This window comes from Diabrotica undecimpunctata, chromosome 1 (genome assembly GCF_040954645.1).
Source record: "Diabrotica undecimpunctata isolate CICGRU chromosome 1, icDiaUnde3, whole genome shotgun sequence".
NCBI lineage: Eukaryota > Metazoa > Arthropoda > Insecta > Coleoptera > Chrysomelidae > Diabrotica > Diabrotica undecimpunctata.
Window position 1 is genome coordinate 151,623,201 of NC_092803.1, and position 20,708 is coordinate 151,643,908.

General features: G+C 33.4%; 2 protein-coding genes across 3 annotated transcripts in view; both read right to left on the bottom strand.

The window, feature by feature from the left end:
• Nucleotides 1–7,914: 7,914 nt before the first annotated feature.
• Nucleotides 7,915–10,172, bottom strand: LOC140435896 (uncharacterized). The gene is made up of 6 exons (XM_072524610.1): nt 9,820–10,172; nt 9,475–9,748; nt 8,942–9,412; nt 8,719–8,893; nt 8,467–8,647; nt 7,915–8,386 (listed from the first exon to the last, which is right to left on the bottom strand). Exons 1-6 carry the CDS (start codon nt 10,170–10,172, stop codon nt 7,915–7,917), a joined length of 1,926 nt encoding a protein of 641 aa, XP_072380711.1.
• A 360-nt stretch (nt 10,173–10,532) lies between these two features.
• The window catches only part of LOC140432381 (ATP-binding cassette sub-family G member 1), a 176,288-nt gene continuing 166,112 nt past the window's right edge, over nt 10,533–20,708 (bottom strand). For both annotated transcript variants that reach the window (XM_072520235.1, XM_072520236.1), the window contains exons 10-12: nt 18,165–18,320; nt 14,515–14,647; nt 10,533–11,151 (exon numbers count right to left, since the gene is read on the bottom strand). In XM_072520235.1, the coding sequence (XP_072376336.1) occupies nt 10,937–11,151; nt 14,515–14,647; nt 18,165–18,320 (504 nt within the window). In that variant the 3' untranslated portion in view covers nt 10,533–10,936. The remainder of the gene's footprint in view (nt 11,152–14,514; nt 14,648–18,164; nt 18,321–20,708) is intronic.

Genomic DNA, 20,708 nt, shown 5'->3' on the forward strand with positions numbered 1-20,708 from the left:
GTAAATTATAAGGAAAAAACCTTATAATACTATCCCGCATGGTAAGTATTTGGTCTTACATTTAGTTTACTTTCAATAAACACCAAATTCTGATTTTATATGTTTATTATTTAAAAAACAAATGATGTATCCTCGATATGTTACTGACTTACTAATATTGGTATTTTCTTTTCATTAACTTTCTCTTCTAATATGGGTAACCAGATCCTACTGCATTCTGCCGAGGAATTTGCGACACAATTGGTCTCATTTAGCATAATTAGAACCGCTTCTTTGATTTTTCTCTTTTTACCATGTGTTTCTTAAATCATTCCATTGAACCCTATGTTCATTTTCCCGTGCGTGTTTACATATTTTAGATCTACTAAATTCTCTATTTTTAATATAAGATTGATATTCACTTATTCTAACATTTAATGGCCTTGATGTTTCACCTAAATAAAACTGATTGCATTCACATGGTATTTTATAAATACAGATTTTTGTTCTTTCTTATTGTGTTAGGTTTAGTTTTAGATAAAATAGATCTCAATGTGTTTGTTTTGAATGTGGTTGAAATGTGAATTTATTTTCTATCCTTTCAAGTTTTTCTGATAATCCTTTTATGTATGATATTGTTATTTTCCTCGTATTATTCTGTGTGTATGATGTAGGATCTCTGTCCAAGTAGTTCTGTTCTATTTGGTCGATTATTGAAAATTCCTTATTTATAAAAGATAAGGGATAATCATTTTTTAATAAAACAGATGTTAACAAATGTTCTACCAAGAACGAATTTTCGTTAGAACAAGCAAATTTTTTTCCATTGCACTTTTTCAGAGTCTAACTACAGGTTCTAGAACCAAATCCACATACCTGCGAGCTATTAAAGTTGGTTGAATGGAAATTAAAGGGGTTTTTTCACCGACCATATTACTTCCCGAGAACATAACACTTCCTCCTTTATGTCTGTGAACTGATCTGGCTGTTTCTGTTCTTGCTTGTCTTCCTCGCCCTCTAAATATACGAATTCATCGGTTATACTGTAACGAAATATTTGGCCTACCACATAGGGTATTATTATGGGGGGGTTGAAAATTGGTGACAGAAATTATTGGGGCAGAGATAGGGCAAGTAAAATAAATCGAAACTTATGCGAACGGCACTCAGGGTTTATTTGGAGTAGCTGGATCGTGGATAAGTGAATGGCAAGGGGATTGGATTGGGGCAACTACAAAAAAATGAAACAAAGGGGTACTTATATGAATTTCCTGGAACAAATGGACAAACAAAACAACAAGAAGGACCTCCAGCTATTTAAAATAGGCTCTATCTATCTAAAACACTTACACCTATACGTCGCTTCGAGGTGCCAAATTATAACAACTAGTTGTAAATATTGAAATAATTATTAGAAATGCAAAATATATCTCTTTAAATGAAACTCAAAAAAGGGGTTAGAGAGTTAGTTAAGAGAAATAAACAAAATGGGTTAGGAAAAAAAAATAGCATTTATTGTTGTCTCACCACAAACAGTTACAAAAATAGACAATACAGAAATACTATATTAATAGTCACAAAAGTAAATACAAAAATCTATTCTTCTTCTTCTTAAAGTGCCTATCCGTTCCGGATGTTGGCGATCATCACGGCTATCTTTACTTTATTTATTGCAGCGCGGAACAGTTCAGTGGTAATCGTGTTATACCACTTTCGTAAATTTTGAAGCCAGGAAATGCATCTTCTTCCCGGTCCTCTCTTACCAAATACAAAAATAACAAAGAGAAACACTTACTATGTCCTATCCGTTTACAACATCTGTTTACAAGTGGGAGACACTACAAAACTATAATAAATTGTTAGTGGGCTATAATCTGTGCAAAAATAAATTATGACAAATAAAGAATTATCTTTTTAGATGAAACTATGTAGAGAGGTTACTTTTTACAAACAAAACAAAACTAATGTCAAAAAAATAATAAAGCTAACTGTCATATGTCAACATTAAATTTGAAAACAGAGAACAAATAAAATGACAGCAATGGCCACACCCTAAAATTTACAATATTAATTATTACAATTTAAATTGTTCCTAAAGCAAATTATTATTAAAAAATGTCTATCTTCAGTTTAAAAATTCAAACAAAAAAGTTACCTGAGTTTCACTAAAATGCACCTGAGTGGTAAACTGGACTTCACTGGACTTCAGAATTTCTGGGAGAACTCGACTGGGAATCTCTGACACACGAACAAAAAAACTGCATCTATAGTCTGGAACGACGATCAGGGACAAACAAAAAGAAGGTTGAAGTGGCACTAAACGCAAAGCTTAGACTAGGCTTCTTAAAAAACAGGAAACTGGAACATGTTGTTATTCTTAGATACTTAGAAAAATAGAAATAGTGATTACTCTTTTAAAACTGACATTACATTGAGTAGAATTCACTATTTCTTCGACAAATTTGCCGGTTTCTTGACCGACTCAATTAAACACGACTGCTTCAATCGTCCATCTTTTCAAACCTCACTGTAACTACACATGTAGCAACGTGCTACACATTTTCCATGAAAAGGGATAAAAAACGAGAAAACATTACAAATTTGACTTAAAATTTGGACAAACGCTGAAGCCAGCTGCCCCTAACAGCGACTTCAGTGAGAGTGACTTAATTCTTATTCGAAAAAATCATTCGCTTAACTTGGTATAAACAAAACACTTAAAGGGAACGGGAATGCAAAATATCCTAAAGCGGCTCTGATCAAAGAATATGCGTCTGTGAAATATAAACAAACTCTAAAAATGTGTTTTTATTAACTCGGCGACGCAAAAAGGAATTGAAAGAGTTCGGTGTTTTAATACGAACGATAGGAAATGAAATACACTAAAAATATTCTTCGGTATTTTAGCAAATACAAGGGGATTTCAATATATACCAAGGAATTTAGAAATGCTACAATACAATTTTACACAAATCCTGGTTTCGTCTGAAAATAACACATTTGGCCAATTTCCAATGTTCCAGTTTTGGTATTGAACACACCAATTTAGGCGATCAGTCTTGTGCTGCCTGGTTAACTCGTGAACCCGTAACTATCTACTGCTAGTCTTTGGACACGAAGTCTTCTTCTCATCGTTTTAACTAAAACACTTACACCTGTACCTGTCAAAAGCTGCTTTCGGAGTTGCGGGTGAGAAAGTGTTGGGTCTTTTCTAGCTACTTGGACAATAAAATGATCGTGGCAAGCCGTTGGTACTTTTTGGCGATTTTATCTTTGTCTATTTTTAAGCGTTCCTAACTCCTGATACCTAGCATAGGTTTTTAACATAACGACCTGTGTTACGCCTACCACTGCAGCTATGTCTCTCTGAGACATTCCTTTCTCCACAAGACCAATAATCTTTCCCCTTTGCACATCCGTTAACCCCACATAAGGCATATTTTTGTTTTTGAAAGTTAGTTTATTTATTTTCGTCCAATTTACAACTAAAGCAAAAATAATTTATATCGTACCGGGCTGTGTTATCTGATTGTTTTATTGGCTTGTTTATTTTTAATAAAAACCTTTATTCTTCGTAACAATAACAAGTTTTTTCAAAAGAAATAAATATTGGTATAAAATAAATACATGGTGATTCCATATAAGTTTGGTTGTGTGTATAATAAAACACGAATATCTATAAATTTAAATATTATTTAATACGAAACAATACAAAAAAACCAATATTTTTCTATGGCTGAGATTAAGTTTACAAAAATAAAATTATATAAAAGCGGAATGATGGATTAAAAAAAGCGACAAAGTATTTAAAACACTTAAAACAAACCTATTATAACCGTCAACAGATACATTCATTAAACCAATGCAATGAATAGATATTTTGTATCCAATAAAAGCGCTTGTCTGCGGTGAATCACAAGAGGATCAAGTTACCATAAGGCAATAAAATATTTTGTGAGTGAGTAATGACTCACTCCACTGCTGATTGCTACTTATCTACGATGTAAAGGAAATACACAACGTTTACTTATTATAACAAAGATGGTAAATAAAATGCAATCGAAAACGAAATACTGAATTTATATAATACGTACCAATAAATGTAAATCAAAAGGTAATAATAAGCAACAATTATTCTACCTATTCAATTAATGGTAAAAACAATGGTGAAATAGTGGTATTAAGTAATAAAAAGTAAAGTGTTCTGTTGAAAAAATCAAACGTAAAAGTTTAATCACAATAGAAATGGATTCTAGCACGACCACGACCACGACCAATATTAACTCGCAGCAAATGTACCTATCTAACAAGTAAACAGTTCTTGCCATGAAACAGGAACGTGTAAAAAATAACTAACCTTGAATCTCTACATGGGTTGGAGATTGGCGTAACGGGGCATAACCCCTTAGGTAGGACACAAGACACAACTATGACATTCGGACAATCAGGCACAAGTCTAGTGTTGAGTCACAGCATAGACACAAATGTATTCTTTATGATGAGCTATTGTTGAGTCATCGAGTAATAAAAAAGATCTTTCTTTTTTTAATATTCGATGGGGTGAGTCACGTACCTAGTCACATTGAGTTGAGTAGCTTCCACGGAAATACAGGTGGGGGCGACTATGAGCGCCGGAAATATAGGTGAAAGCGGTAATACATGTAACTTAATAGTTCCAAGTGGTGTGTTCTTCCAATTTAATTCGTACTACCCGCCGTTAGATGGGGTTGTCAGTACGATGTAGAAATAATTACTATTTAATTAATATTTGCGTGAGGTTGCGAAAATGCATTAGTCAGTCCTCCTGATTTCTTTCTATCATGACTTTATTGACTGTATTAGTTTTATCGTTATTTTAACTAATCGAATCAGTTTCTCTGCTATTTCTAGTGATCTCATTGCTTCGTTGATCTATCCATGATATATACAAAATAAGGGATAGTACTGTAATCGTGATAGTAAATTGAGTCCTTTAGTATTGTCATATTTTTATTAATCTAATTTATTGTCTTTATTTATTATCAAAGGTTCTACACTTTTAACACTTACAAGTTTAAAGTCTTTATTTGTACAATATAACTAATTTATTTCACACTAAGTATATAATTTATCTACATTTATTACAATACGTGCGTTACATTTTAAAAACTCGACGCGATGTTCAAAACTAACTATCCCTTTAAATAAAATGTCCGATATATATATATATATATATATATATATATATATATATATATATATATATATATATATATATATATATATATATATATATATATAAAGGGCCAGCGAGTAGTCATCGGGGAGCGCGAGTAGATCTTGCTTTTCTTCAGTGGTAACACCATGTTTTGCTTTACCGGTACCTCCGATTTTTTTTTCTTTTCTCCATATTCTCATTAAAATCAATATTTACTGATCATAAACTAGTTCAGAGTATACACGATCATAAACAATCTCTTCATGCTCGAGAAACAAGTCTCACTTATCTGGCTTCCATCGCACATTAGCCTTGTTAGTAACGAAACTGCTGATCGCCATGTTAAAGAAAAGTGGCTAGTTCATCAATTAGCCAAACAATAATCCAACTAAGCAAAGACCTTAAAGTATAAAAAGTCAATCCCAGAATCTTGGTAAGCTCGTTGGAATAACTGTGATACAGCCCTACTCAGAATTCAACCTAAAATTACCCGGCCAAGTTTTACTAACCTCACTCGTAACGAATCTTCTTAACGTGCCCTATCAAGTCCCCTTAACGTTGGCGATTAACATGGCGAAACTGTCTCTGTCTTGAGCTATTCTAAAGAGTTGCTCAGCTTTCCTCATTCCTGTCCACTCCTTGATATTCTTCAACCAAGAGGCCTGCTTTCTACCAATTCCTCTGCGTCCTTCGATTTTACCCATCATAATAAGTTGAAGAATATTATATCTGTCTCCCCTTACTACGTGTCCAAAATAGGCCATCTTTCTACATTTGATGTTATCAAGCAGCTCGCGAGCAGCATTTGCTCTCTCAGGGACTGCCACATTTGTCAGCATAGCCGTCCATGGAATTTTTAGTATACGTCTGTGCAGCCACATTTCAAAGGCCTCCAGACGACTAATGGTGGATATTTTTAATGTCCATGCTTCGACACCGTATAAGAGGACTGACCAAATGTAGCATTTAACCATGCGCTTTCGAAGTTATAGTTGCAAGTTATCATTACAGAACATTAACGAATCACGGATCATAAGAAGACTACTTATTACGTTTGGAATGTCCTACGATTAATTTTCGTAAGAGACTCCTGGTTCGAAAAAATACAAAATTAAATGTCTATTACAAAAATTACTTTTGTATTAAAATACACAAATATGACTTTAAAAGTTTTATTTAATTCAATTTCGCTCAGACGAAAAAGTCATTAAATTTTAATTCCCTTCACCAGCCCTCAACCCGAGGGTCAATACGCTGATCATCGGACTTTTAAAATAAACGTTAAGTATTTACTCGACATTCTCCCACCTTGAGAAATTTGACATAATTTTTCAAAAAAATGCAGAGAGTTACGAAAAAGTAATGAAAATATCACTTAAATCTTAAAGGAGTTTTCACCACCCGGCCACAACGCGTATATCTTTCATTTAAGTCGGGTACTCTGCTTTTTATCACTCCCGCACTTTTTTCACTTGGTTCTTCCTCAAAGTGGGGTCGACCAACGTTCTCTTGGGGTAACCTCTCTGGAATCATCTGACTGTCACAGGTAGAGTATTACCTTGGACATTGTCGCCCAGTAGTAACTGTATCGACGACCTCCACCGGGTAAAGCCTTTGTAATGGTCTCAGAAGTTGCGCTTGTGTAGTCGCAAGACGAACCAATCTTACCTGGCCATCCCTACAAGGTATAAGTTCAATAACTTTTACTAAATGCCACTAAAGACGCATTAGTCATTGCCGACTAAAACGACATCCCCGATAGACACTTTAGATACCTTCGGCTTCTTCGTTCCTGCTTTGAGTTGAGCCAGATATTCAGTACGAAATCTTTTTCGCAAATGATTTCTCAACTCTTGTAAACTCCGTATTTTGCGTGTGAGAGAATTCTGCTCTAGCAAATCACATTCCGGCAACTCGTAACTGACTTGATCCTTTAAAAACATACTTGGGGTTAACGCAATTAACTCAGTAGGATCGTCCGAAAGATACGTTAACGGACGCGAGTTAACTATACTCTCACACTCACACAATAATGTCAATAAGTCTTCATAATTGAGAGACGCTCGACCTAAAACTTTTCGCAAAAGTCCTTTCACAATACGTACTAATCGCTCCCAAAATCCACACTACCATGCAGCTGTAGGGGGTTGGAACGCTACTTAATACGTTGTGTAGAACTATATTCCGCGATAGTATTCCAGTCCAATTGCTTAACCGCATTCTCGAATCCCGTAAAATTGTTCCATTGTCACTATAAATTATTCTTGGTCGTCCTCGCCTTGCAACAAAGCAACGAAAGGCTTGAATAAAGGCATTTGTTGTTGACAACGAGGTAACGAGTTCCAGATGAACTGCACGATAAACGGCACAAGTGAACAAGCAAATCCATGCTTTCTTACCCGATTTCAAGTACAGAGGTCCCGCTAAGTCCACTCTGGAAATTTCAAAAGCTGTAGTATCCCGAACTCTATCAGCCGGCAACGGAGGCGTTTGTACTTCGAACGATTTCCCTTCTTGTCTCTTGCACACACCACATTCTTTTAAATTGGACAGCACAATCCGTCTACCCCCTAAAGTCCAATATTTTTCGCGACGCAAACTAAGTAGTCCTTGTGTGCCTACATGACAAGAGCTTTTGTGTAGGCTTAAAATTAACTTACGCACTATAAAATGTTCACCCGGAAGTAAGATAGGCAGACGAAAATCTTCCGTGTCAAGTCTCTCAGTAACGCGAGTTTTTAAACGTAAAAGCCAAATTCATCGACAAACGGGTTTAGCAAGGAAATTCGTTTCGTATCTGAACCGAATCCTTCGTTCTGTACTAGCTTCAATACAAATATTTCGGCTTTATCGATTTCCTCAGCGACCAATTCACCTGTACGTTTTTCGTGTAAATTTCGTGCATTATAACAAAATCGTAGCGCCCAAGCTATCATTCTTAAAAGTTTTATGTACTGAGAAAAGTAATGCAGATGCCAATCGTCAGACGTCATATTCAAAAGTGACGGACTGGCATTTTTCTTTTTCTCGGTACAGACTTCTTCTTCATGAACCTCTAATTTTTGTTGTTGGGGCCAATCATTTTCTTTTCTGTACAACCATTCCGGGCCCTCCCACCATCGAGAGTGGAACAATTGCCGAACACCACAGCCTCTTGATGGAAGATCGGCAGGATTGAGAGAACCAGGTACATACTTAGTTTGTATGTACCTGGTTTGTGGTTTGTTGTCAACATTCAGGATTGACTAAATTTCTAATCTCTTGAAACTCTATTAAAAACAAAAACAGACCAGTCATCCTTACGTTGAATCCAAGAAAGAACAGTAGTGGAATCACTCCAAAAATAAGACTCAACATATTGAGAAAATTGTCTTTTTACTGACTGATAAAATCTAACACCAATAGTGGCTACCAACAGTTCTATTCTAAGTGTAGAAATCTCCTTTAACGGGGCCACACGACTCTTAGCTGCTACAAGGAAAATTGAGACAACATCATTCCGAACAACTCTTAAAAATACTACAGCCGCATAAGCTTCTTACTTGCATCTGAAAACATGTGCAAGCTCCAATGATCAGCTTCCATGTTTCCAGCCTGAATCCAGCGTGGAATCTCAATACTCGACAGTTCAGGAAGATGAGTAACCCAATTACAAAATTCTTCAGCCATATCATTCTCGACTAGAGCTTCCCATCCCTGGCGCTTCCCCCAAAGTTTCTATAGCAACAGTTTGGGGAATAGGGATACTGGACAGGTAAAACCAACAGGGTTAAATATACTCTGAGCTATGGAAAGCATCAGTCTCTTAGTTATGGGACGTTTCAATTCCATTTCTTGAAAAGTTTCACTATTGATTTTCAGAGTGTCTTTTGAAGAGTCCCAGAGAAGACCAAGAAGAGGGACAACTGTTTTTGTATTACCAGAGGCCTCCCACCTTCTTAAATCCTTCGTAGCTTCCTCCATAAGGGCGGTTGCTTCTGATACAAACAATCTCAACTCATTTTCATCAGTAACACTGGTCACACAATTATCCACATAAAATCCAGTCATAAGCTTTTCAATTGTGTTTTTAGAATACGGATTATCATTACAACATTTCTCCAGCGCCTTTGTTAAATGAAACTCTATAGTGGCACCCAGAAGAAATGGACTACAATTGACTCCAAAAACAACCCTCTTGTGTCGAAATACAAATTCCTTTCCTGCATCGTTTACCCATAGGAACCTCAAAAATCTCTGTCCTTTGAATTTATAGAAATTTGAAGAAATGCCTTTCGAATATCCGACACAACTCCTACCTTTTGTTGTCTGAATCGTAATAGAATACAAGGAATAAGTTCAATAAGCTTAGACCCAACCTCCAAACACTGATTTAAAGAAGGACAACCCTGTTTATGAGATGATGCGTCAAAGACTGGCCTAATTTTTGTGGTTTCACTATTATTTTTAATAACGGGCCTGTGAGGTAAATAATGCACGCAATTATTCTCTTCGGGATTATTCACTATTTCAATCACACCCTCGTTCAACCACTCATTGAATATAAAGTTATACGATTCAAACAAATTAGATCTTTTCAACTTATTTAAAGTATTATTTAAATTAAAGGATGCTCGTTTAACCAAGGTAACATAACTTCATACCTGCCTTCGCTGTCACATCGTACAGTCTCGTAGAAAAAATTCTTATCCTTTTTGGCTGCCACCTCTCGTGTCATTTTTTCTACAGGGTCGGTTATCTCAATAACATCAAGCTCCCCGAGTTTCGCTACAGAAGAATTATTAACAAACAACAAAAATGTAATCATACTTGTACTAAAATTAGAAGCAACTGCCGGCACCTTGCCCATAAGAGTCCAACCTAACAAAGTTTCAACTACTAAAAGACCACACTGTAACTGATATTTCCTCCCTGTATACAAATTACCTACAATATCAGCTCCAAACAAAATTTCAATTGGTGCTGTCTTTCCGACATCGCTGAGTGAAATATTCATTGTCACTGAGTTCCTCAATCCAAGGGCCGTCATAAATAGAAGGGACATCTGCCCAAATTTTTGGTTGATCTAAGGCATCAAAGCCTCTAAGATCTAAGGGCTGATCAGTTCCTTGCTTGGGTAATTTTACATTTTTCTTGGCAACGAGGCTATTTAATTTATATTTATTTTCAGTCGGTAAACCAAACCCTTCCAATGGCCTCAGTTGTACTTAAGCTAAATAAAAAAAAATAATCCGGTTCAGAAATAGTCCTTTACCAAAATGTACAGGAACAGTTAACAGGTTAACAGTTTTACCTTGTCTTACCTAACACAAGTGCTTGCTTTATTATCTTCAATGAAATAAAGAAACTTTTTGATTTTATTTTATTTATTTTTATTTACAATAAATTAATTGTGTTGACAAATAAAATCTACAACTTATCATTTTTGAAAATAAAAATGAAAGAGCTACCAGCAGATCGGAATATGGACTTCTATGCTATTTAATAAACCAAATATGACCCTACAGGACAGTGTGTAATATGTTGGCTATACCAAAGTCAAGATTCTCGAATTCTCTAATTGCTCGAAAACAGAAAAAAGCAAAATTTATAAATGAATAATATAAAATTATTATTAGTAATAATACTATTTTATGACCAGCTCATTTTTCTAACCATAACAGAGGACACAGTTCTATCTTATACATTTTTACCAAGATAATAAGTCCAATTCCGATCTACTTAACATAAGCTTGAAAATATAACTACTTTTTCTAGGTATTACGTCATGGCTAATTTTCTTTTAAGTGTTACAAAGGCGATGGTTCTGAAAGTTAGGAATGTGCAAGTAAGGTAGATAATGTCTACCCAATAGTTAGGTTTACTCATTCCAACATCTTTGAGAACCAGCTCTGGTGACACGTACTGACAGAACTCTGCTTCTTCTGGGCAATAAAGCGGGCCTCTGTCGTATCCATATATAGCTTGCATCACTCCTAAAAAAATAAGAATATTATTTTTACATTCATACTATATCTTAGAAAAGGATGTCTTTTGGCTTGCAACTGATAACAAAAAGTTTAGGTATATATCCAAAATATCGTTGATTTAAACCTAAACACAAAAAAACTCTGGAAAATCAAGCAAAACTGTGTGTAGACCAATCAAGTTAGTAAAAAATAAATCTTTTTCATCACAACTGTATAAACGGGTTTGACAGTTAAAATGTGTAGTATGAGATATGTATTACAAAAATACTCCCATCTAGGTATTCATCAATTTGTTAATCGAACTATTTATATATAAACAATTAAAACGTCAAACTCATTATTTTGCTTATAACTTAAAAACTTGTCTATTTAGAGATTTAAAAAACAAAGGGATACACATAATGAGATATTTTGCTAAATTAAAATCGGTTAATACACAAAATGAGCAACAAAATCGCTGTTTTTGAATATTTTTAATAACTATTCTAATATTTATTAAAATCTGTTTAAATGTACCTAAAATTGAGGTTCTAACTGTATTTGAATTGTGCGCAAAAGATAAGCCAAATTGATTAAATAGTTTTTGTGAAATTTAATCTGTTTATAAGAGTTTTTGAAAAAATTGCTAATTTATATGGCTGTTCCAGCTAATTTGACTGAATGGATCTCAATAGTCCGGGGCTTATTTACTTTGTTAAGACGTATACTCTTAACCTATGGAAAAAAGTTTAAAAAATTACATTTATGTACACAAAATTATTGAATAACAAATAGCACTTTTTGAGCTTATAAACATTTACAAAAACTCCGTAGAATTTAGTTTAAAATAAATGGCAAAAAATATTGGGAAAGCTGGTTAAAAAACAAAACTTTTTGAAAAATAAAAAAGGTTCTATGACTCTTGGGAGCTAAGAATACCAACATTAAGTGCTGAAATTAACCAATCTTTTATAAGAAAAGTCAAAGTTTTTAACAAATCTTTCGACATCCTCTTCGATGTCTTCTTCAGAGCTTCTGAGGTTTCAGTCTTCCGAGTCCCCAGATACTACTACACTGATCAGTTATCAAAGCTTTACTGGTACTGGGTATTGAGGACGGGTCATTTATATCGCCGATGGTGACGTGGCTAGGGTGTAAGTTAGCGTGGGGATTAACGCTGGGGTTGGCGCGTACATTTCTGACAGTAGGATTTTGGTTGACGGGAGGAGCGGATAGAATTTTCTTTATGAGCGGTCTCCAAGTCGAAGGTAACGGAATACGATTTTGTTTACCATCCCACACAACACATTACCTACAGCCCCCGACTAGTATCTTTTTTGAGTCACTTAAAATCAACTTTTATGTTGAATGCCGTTTTATTATACAGAATAATACAAACAGGGTTTTAAAACGTCTTTAGTTTGGTAAACTCTTAAGTCGGGCACATCCATTTAATCTGTTAATAATCCCTGAATATGCTCAAGTTCCTCTGGAATTAACAGTAAAATAACCTTGCACGGTATCCCAAACAAGTCATCAATTACTGATGAAGATATAACTCCCGGAAAGTCTCTTGATGAGGAACCGTGCCTGTATTCTCAGCAGCAATAAAGAGAGTTCGTCAAAAACAACTGGAGAGATTACTGCTAAAGACTTTATTAAAATGAAGAAGGATGCACTAATTAAAAAAGCTCAAAACCTATAAAAAAAGACAAAAAGTAAAATAAAGCCAAGCTAATTGTCACTATCTAAAGATGTTACTCTAAACGACACTAGTGGTGATGAAAACATAAGTGATGTTGAAAATGAGTGTGTTGGGTGCAAGAAGGACTATCGCCAAATCTCTGTAACAAGTGAGGAAAGTCCCAATTTTCTTGTTATTAAAAAGAAAAAGGTTTAGCTTGATCCATCTCTCCTACTCTTAGACACGGTTTCAAAATAGAGCGCTCGGAAAAACTCTGGTTCTACAGGTGCAAATCTGATATTTTTTTAAACTGGGGTACAACGTTAAAATAGTAACATTTATCGTATTTTCATTGTTAAAGTTATCGAAAATAAAGCAGTTAATAACAACGGGATGTACAAATTTTTCCTTAAGTCGCCTTTTTATTGTTATTTTCTTATTTATTCAAAAATATAATTATATTATCTAGAAGCACGTGGGCGTGGGCTCTAGGTGGATGACTGTAGTGACAGACAGAGAAGAATGGAAAAGGATTGGGGAGGCCTATGTCCAAAGATGGACCGAAGAAGGCTAATTAGATAGATAGATAGATGTCATTTATAAACAATTGTTCCATATACTCACATCCACAAACTAATATGTGAATTTGGGCCCGTATATGTATATACAGAAGAGTTGGAACTCTGAGCGGCGTCAAACTAACAAATAAAAAACAATGGATTGCTATAATGTTATTGTTAAAAACTCTTAAAGATGTAAAATGGTGTTTGGGGTTTATGGAGCTATCGAGTCTTGAAAATAGCTACTTTCGCGCTTTTTAAGATCTTAAATTGTTTATAACTCGAAAAGGATGTATTAATAGAAAAGTTACTATAAGTAAACATGTTTTGCTAAGAATGAGCCAATTAACCTAAAAAAACTTTAAGGACAAAAAAATTTAAATTTACAGTTTGTTAAAAAAAAAATTGTTAACACTATTTTTTTCTCTTCACAATATGCACTTGTTATTTAGTAACTCTAATAGGGAGATAACAGAGGTTACCGATAGCTTAAGCTAAGATGGCGATGTCTGTTAATATAATTTATTAGATAGATATGCAAGTTTATACATTGTTAAAATCATGATTTGTGAGTGCTCCTCATAACATTCATAACGTATTGGTTGGTTTATTTCTATTTAATGCGTCTTTATTGTCTATTTAGTCTAAATAGTACTACATAGTTTATTTCTTACTACATTATTTTAATACAAAAATCATAATACACGAGTTTACGTTTTTACTTACACATTGTGAGGCTGTGAAGTTTTGCAACCATTTCGATCATTTGAAGTGATTTTTGTAAATTGTTATTCTGATTTCTTTTGGGAAATAACAAATTTCTTTTATCAAACTTGGTATATTTCAATTGAGAATAACATTTTTTTTTAATCTGCAGAAATATACAGGGTGTCGCATTTAAATTAAATAAGTTGAGGGTATTTCTAGTGAAACCGGAAGTAGCGTAGTAATAAAAAATATCACATTAGATGCGGTATATGCCATTATACTGGCATGTCAAATGTCATGAATATTGTCTTTTTCATTTCAAAGATATTTATTTGGTTCCATAATTTATCTCAACGCTGTGTTCTTACCAATAAATTATTAAGTGAATTACTTAGTGATTTTATTAAATTTTTTATAATAATTAAATTTTATACGTACCTTCTACTGAAAAACTGACATACGAAATATACGACAAAAAGTACATTGCTTTCGACATATGCGTGAATATTATTAGAAATCCTCCAACAGAGAGAAAGAAACATAATCCTACCGCTCCAAAAAATATTCCGTTCTGAAATAATAAAAAATGCAATAAACATGATTATAAAAACATGAAACTTTTTTTAAAGGGATATACAAAAAAATAACAGGTTTAATTTTTAATTAAATATCTAGTTGGGGATGGTATTTAAGCGTTCCTTATTATTGTGTTTATTATTCTGTTGCTAAACCATAAATATAAAATTAGCAATACTAATTTTGCAATTTCTCATGGTTAAGTGTGCCTTCAACAAAGTTCTACCCACCAATATTTATGATATTAACTATATTCAGCTGTACATCATTCTAACTGTAGACAATTTTTTATTTAGTACTACGTATATCTCTGAAAATCCTCTAAAAACTGAACATAATTTGTATATGTATTTCTAACTGCACACTATTTAGTTACAAACTGATTCACACTGTTTTATAACTAGCTGTTAACTTTTACGTCTATATAGAAGTGATATACGCATGATACTATGAATAACAAGATAGGATCTTCCCGTAGCACAAAATCGGTCGTGTTCGCGCATGCCGTCATTGGAGAGCAGAATTTGAATTCTTGTTAAAGTTAAATGGGATTTTTATGCATTCTGTGATGAAATTATTCGATTAGCAAAATAATAATATTAAAAAAAGGTTTAATAATTACAATAATCGTACACAAAAGGATATCTCCAAACTATTTATTAAAGATTATTTATTGACACATACAAAAAACTGACATTACGAACGTGCAGCTCTCCAATTACGTCACGACTTATGCGCAATATCTTATCTTCTTAATCATAGTATCATGGATATACGGTAAAAATTAACATGCTGAATATAATTTTTACCTAATTTTTCCAACGGTATTTTTTAAAAATGTTGGCTTAATCAGACTGTATATTGACAATGTCAAAAATTATCATAGCTTTCACCATGGTAACTAGTTCACTACTAAGAGACGTATAAATTTGTGATTCCATGGCATACTTGAATTACTATTCTTTTCGATGGTTCTGTATAATTAAATATGTGTACATAGGAGTCAGTGCGGCTCTGCCTTTTGTACGTGCAGTTAAAGTGCATGTGGAGCTATTAGGCTACGGAAATAACCAAAAAAAGTACCCTGTTTGTGACACTGAACCGGCCAGTCAAACGACAGTTGTTTTGAGTTGTATGGACCTCTATATCTAATCTAATCTAATTAGCCTTCTTCGGTCTATCTTTGGACATAGGCCTCCCCAATCCTTCTCCATTCTTCTCTTTCTGTCGCTACAGTCATCCACCTAGAGCCTACGCGCTTCTTGATATCATCTGCCCATCTCATTTGAGGCCTTCCTCTGCTTCGTTTATGTTCCCACGGTCTTCAACTTATAAGAATTTTGTTCCATCGGTCTTCTTTTTGTCTTATATTGTGTCCGGCAAATCTTCATTTAAATTTTGCAACTTCTGGTCTAACATCCCTAACTTTTGTTTTCTCTCTTATCCACTCATTTCTCTTTTTATCCATTAGTCTTATGTGCAACATTTGTCTTTCCATTGCTCTTTGGATTTTTATGATTTTGTCCATGTTTGCTTTTGTAAATGTCCACGTTTGGGAACAATAAGTGAGAACAGGGAGTACGCATTGATTGTATACTTTGGTCTTAAGATGCTGTGGATATCTTTTGTTTTTAAGAATGTAGCTTAGTTTGCCAAATACCGCCCATGCCAGTCTAACTCGTCTTTTTATGGACATCTATAACAAGAACCTATATGTTTCCTGCAGTCGATTTGTTGTAATTAATTAGTTATTACCAAATTAAGGTCAAAAAATGGTGAATTTTCTCTTTTTCCTTCTATCAGTAAAAAGTCAAGCATTTAAAAGAAATTGAAAAGTGAACTTAAAACCTTCATATTGCACAGAATATTAGTTTTTGTACAGCTTAAAGTATGATCAATATTTCAAAGCGATCAGTCAAGATCAGATCAGAAAAAGATTTATTCTATAAATATTATTAAAAAAAAATGAGGAAAAATGATTTTAAATATTGCAAAATTATTGGAAAACAAATGTGGACCTTTTGCTTATAAACAATTTAAATAACTTCTTAACTGTTGCCTACACGAAAATTATTTCTTCATATTTAGAAAGATTGCATTTTATTAAAAATTTAAAAACAAATAAAAAAAGAAAAAGTTGTCTTAGGTCAAATTTGGAACGAAGTTATTCCCTTTTTTTAATTGACAGCAGCTTTGTTTATAATAATTAAGATATACAATTACCGTCATTTGAAAAAAAATACTTTAAAGTTTTAATGTGATAAATTTGAAAAAGATTATCTTTCAACAAAATCGTCCACAAAGCTTCAAAATGTGGTCTTCAAAATCAACCGAGCTTGAAACTCGCGGATGTGATGGAGGACAAAGGAGCTGTTAACTAGATCTCTGGTTCTTGTTTATGGATTTTGACGTTTTTTTTTTAATTTCTATGTACTTGATGCGTACATTACGAATATGCATTATTTAAATAAATAAATTGTTATAAACCATCTAATTTGTTTAAACAATTTTTTTTCGGTTATTTTGTTTGGTAACATTTGAGGTATTTTTATTGTAAAACAAATATTTATGATTAATGTATACTTTTTTTTAATAAACTTTGTAAATAATTTGTTTATCACAGATTTATAAAAAAAAACAAATTATCCTATTCAATTCTTTCTAAAAATAGTATTGGTTGATGTATTGCTTTGGAAATAAAAAATCTCAAATAAACTAGGTTTTATTTTTTGCTAAACATGATAAACTAACTGGCTTATGCGACATTAAATCAAAATGGACTTGCGTATTTTGTAACTAATGGATTTAAGCTTTCATCTCCTTTTTTTTTTGTTTTTAAATTCGATGCCCAACCGAAAAATGTCCCCTAAAAAACGTAAAAATCGGTTTTTTTTCGGCAGTTTTAACTATTTATTTGCATTTTACGTTTAAAGTAAGTACCTATCTTACAAACAAAAACCCAAGAATAACTTTCGTCTTAGAATAACTAAAATTAAAAAAAAAAATTCGAAGTACAAAAACATTTTTTTATAATTTGTTTAAAAATTGTTAAATAAATAAATAATAATAAATAAATAACTAGTAAAAATCATATTTATGTTTTACAATAAAAATTGCCAACATATTTTGCAACTTTCTAAGCAACAAATAAGGATAAAAACATTTAAAAACGTCATTTTGAAGGTTTTTATATGACTTATAAGGTTATTACTCTTAAATTTGTTTTAAATTTTGCTTCATTTTTTGCTAATAGACAAAAACAGTGAAAATTAACCGTTTTTTGACCTTAATTTGTTAATAACTAATTAAGTCCAAAAAATCGACTGCAGGAAACATATAAATTCCTGTTACAGAGCTCCATACCTACTACTTAAAAAAACTGTTTGCCTGGACGAGTCAGTGTAACGAAAGAAACCTTATTTCCCTGGTATATTTCCTATATTAAATATAGCCTCCCATAACACTAAATTCTTCGCGTGGATTTTACTCTAGATATATAAAAAAATACTTACAACTGGACTAGTAATTGTTCCCAAAATCAATCCAAATCCTGACGAGGACAATGATGCTAGCACTAGAACAAAAAGTACACTGAAAAACCGACCAACCTCCAATGGTTGGTCACTAACAAAATAGCATCCAAGACAGTAAACAGTGCTAAATAATACCTGCAAATATAAAATCAGCAATTAATAAGTTTATTAAGTTGAATAGTCTATCATGCAATGTTAGTGACCACTAAAACATTATTAGTTATTTTTTTTTGTTATACAATTACATTAACAGATTAATAATCCTAATAACACATCCATTTAGTAAAATTTAAGTTAATGTATGAATGCAACACTAACATAATGCTTAACAAGAAAAATCTCGTAGCAAAAATAAAAAAAAATGCTTTGGTAATTCAGTCATTGTTACATATTGAAAACACAAGGCACCCTTAAAATCGCTTTTTTTCGGAAGCCGTCTATTATAAGACGATCCTACTGCAGCCAATTGGCTTATGCTTATTACACATATCCACAACGTCTTAAAATTTTTAATACATTTATATTTAAGCACTGTATACTCACTGTCTTTTCTTATTAATATTTTTGATACAAAGTCTTCGTATTTCTATAATATCTTGATCTGTATGTAGCTATACTTGCAATTTTCTTGAAATGTTTAATTTGCATTTTGTCTTCTTGTTTTCGATCTCTTCTATTCCTTAGATGATCAGATTCTTTTTTCTTGCTTTTCTTTCTAATACCATCTACCTTTCTTTATTGAATTTACAGTGTTGTTTAAAGTTCTTGATTCTTTTTTTAAATCTCTTTTTTTTTCTGTTAGTTGTGCCATCTCTTTAGTAATTGTGTCGATTTTGTCTTCCCTTTTCATGTTTTGTTTTTCCAGTAGATCTAACTTCAGTTTATCAAGGATCGCATCAATTTTCTGTTCCATTTCTTTACTATGGAAAGTTTTAGTGTATGGTCACCTTTATTGCAGAGAACCGTAATTACTGTTTTGAACAAAAACGTTCCTTACAATATAGAAAGTTAATGTATTAAAATTGATTTTACTAAAAACTTTTACTTCAATTTTATACAATAATTTAATAATTTTGAACTTTTTCCTTTATTATATGACTGGAATTATATTTCTAAGCTTCCTTCGTCTCAAACTCTTCTTTGCATCTATAGGTATAGCGTCTAAAACTGGTCATAACTTGCTAATGCTCTGATCAAGCGCACCGTTATAATTGTCGTCTCGTTTTCATTTATACAATGTAGGTAAAGATCATAATTTTATTTAGGAATTTGTAATCGGAATCTATATTCAGAGAAGCATTAGACGAGGTCCAAGGCGGAATTAAGATTAACGGAATCAGCATAGACAACATCAGATATGCTGATGATACCGTCTTAATAGCAAGCAACGAACAAGAACTACAAAATATAATAAATGCGGTAGTTCACCACAGCGAGATTTTGGCAGCATTTGGAAAACTGAGAGAAACTTTTAAAAGTGAGCTGCCCACATGCCTAAAGAGAAAGGTATTTGATCAGTGCGTCCTCCCAGTCTTGACGTACGGAGCAGAAACACTTACCTTAACAAAAGCAGCAGCTAACAAACTGAGAGTCACGCAGAGAAGAATGGAGCGGTCCATGTTAGGAATAACTCTGCGAGACAGAATAACTAACGAAGACATCAGGAGAAGAACCGGAGTGACTGACATCATCGAGAAGATAGCCAGACTAAAATGGAGATGGGCAGGACACATAGCCAGAATGACAGATGGGCGATGAACAAAGAGGTTATTGGAATGGAGGCCAAGGGAAGATAAGAGAAGCGTCGGTCGACCACCTACAAGATGGACTGACGATTTAAGAAGACTCGATAAAAACTGGATAAGAGCGGCGCAAGATAGACGGGGTTGGAAACATGAGGAAGAGGCCTATGTTCAGCAGTGGACTCTTGAGGCTGGATGATGATGACCACAGCGAAATGTTCGGCTTACATCTACACGTTTCCAAAACTAAAACTTTAGTATTTTCTAAGACATCAATAAACGTACATGTGTATGCCAAGGGTCAAATAATAGAACAGGTAAATTTCATAAAATATTTGGGAGCAAATACCAATAGTCAGTGTAATCCAAAAAAAGAAATCCTACCAAGAATCGAACAAGCAAGGAAAGCATTCATGAGCATGAAAACATTTTTTACAAGATCAGACCTTAGTCTGCAGCTTAGAATCCGAATGATCAGATGTTACGTTTTTTCTGTCTTACTGTATGGCTGTGAAAGTTGGACAATGGACTCTAAAATAGAAAAAAGAATAGATGCCTTTGGGATGTATATATACAGACGAATGTTGAGAATTCCATGGGTACAAAGAGTTAATAATGTTGAGGTACTTTGTCGCATGTGTAAACAAAAAGAATTACTAAGAATAACCAAAGAAAGGAAAATGCAATACTTGGGTCATGTGTTGAGAAGCGAAAGATATGAATTACTTCAAGTTATACTGGAAGGAAAAGTACAGGGCAAAAGATCAGTAGGAAGACGCCA

Bases quoted from the DNA above. Each gene is read 5' to 3' on its own strand.
- LOC140435896 (XM_072524610.1), bottom strand. From the start codon at position 10,172: ATGAATATTTCACTCAGCGATGTCGGAAAGACAGCACCAATTGAAATT. The intron at 9,749-9,819 runs GTATGAAGTTAT...TAAGTTGAAAAG, and splicing joins CGATGTGACAGCGAAGGCAG to ATCTAATTTGTTTGAATCGT. The intron at 8,648-8,718 runs GTAAGAAGCTTA...TTTTCCTTGTAG, and splicing joins GCACATGTTTTCAGATGCAA to CAGCTAAGAGTCGTGTGGCC.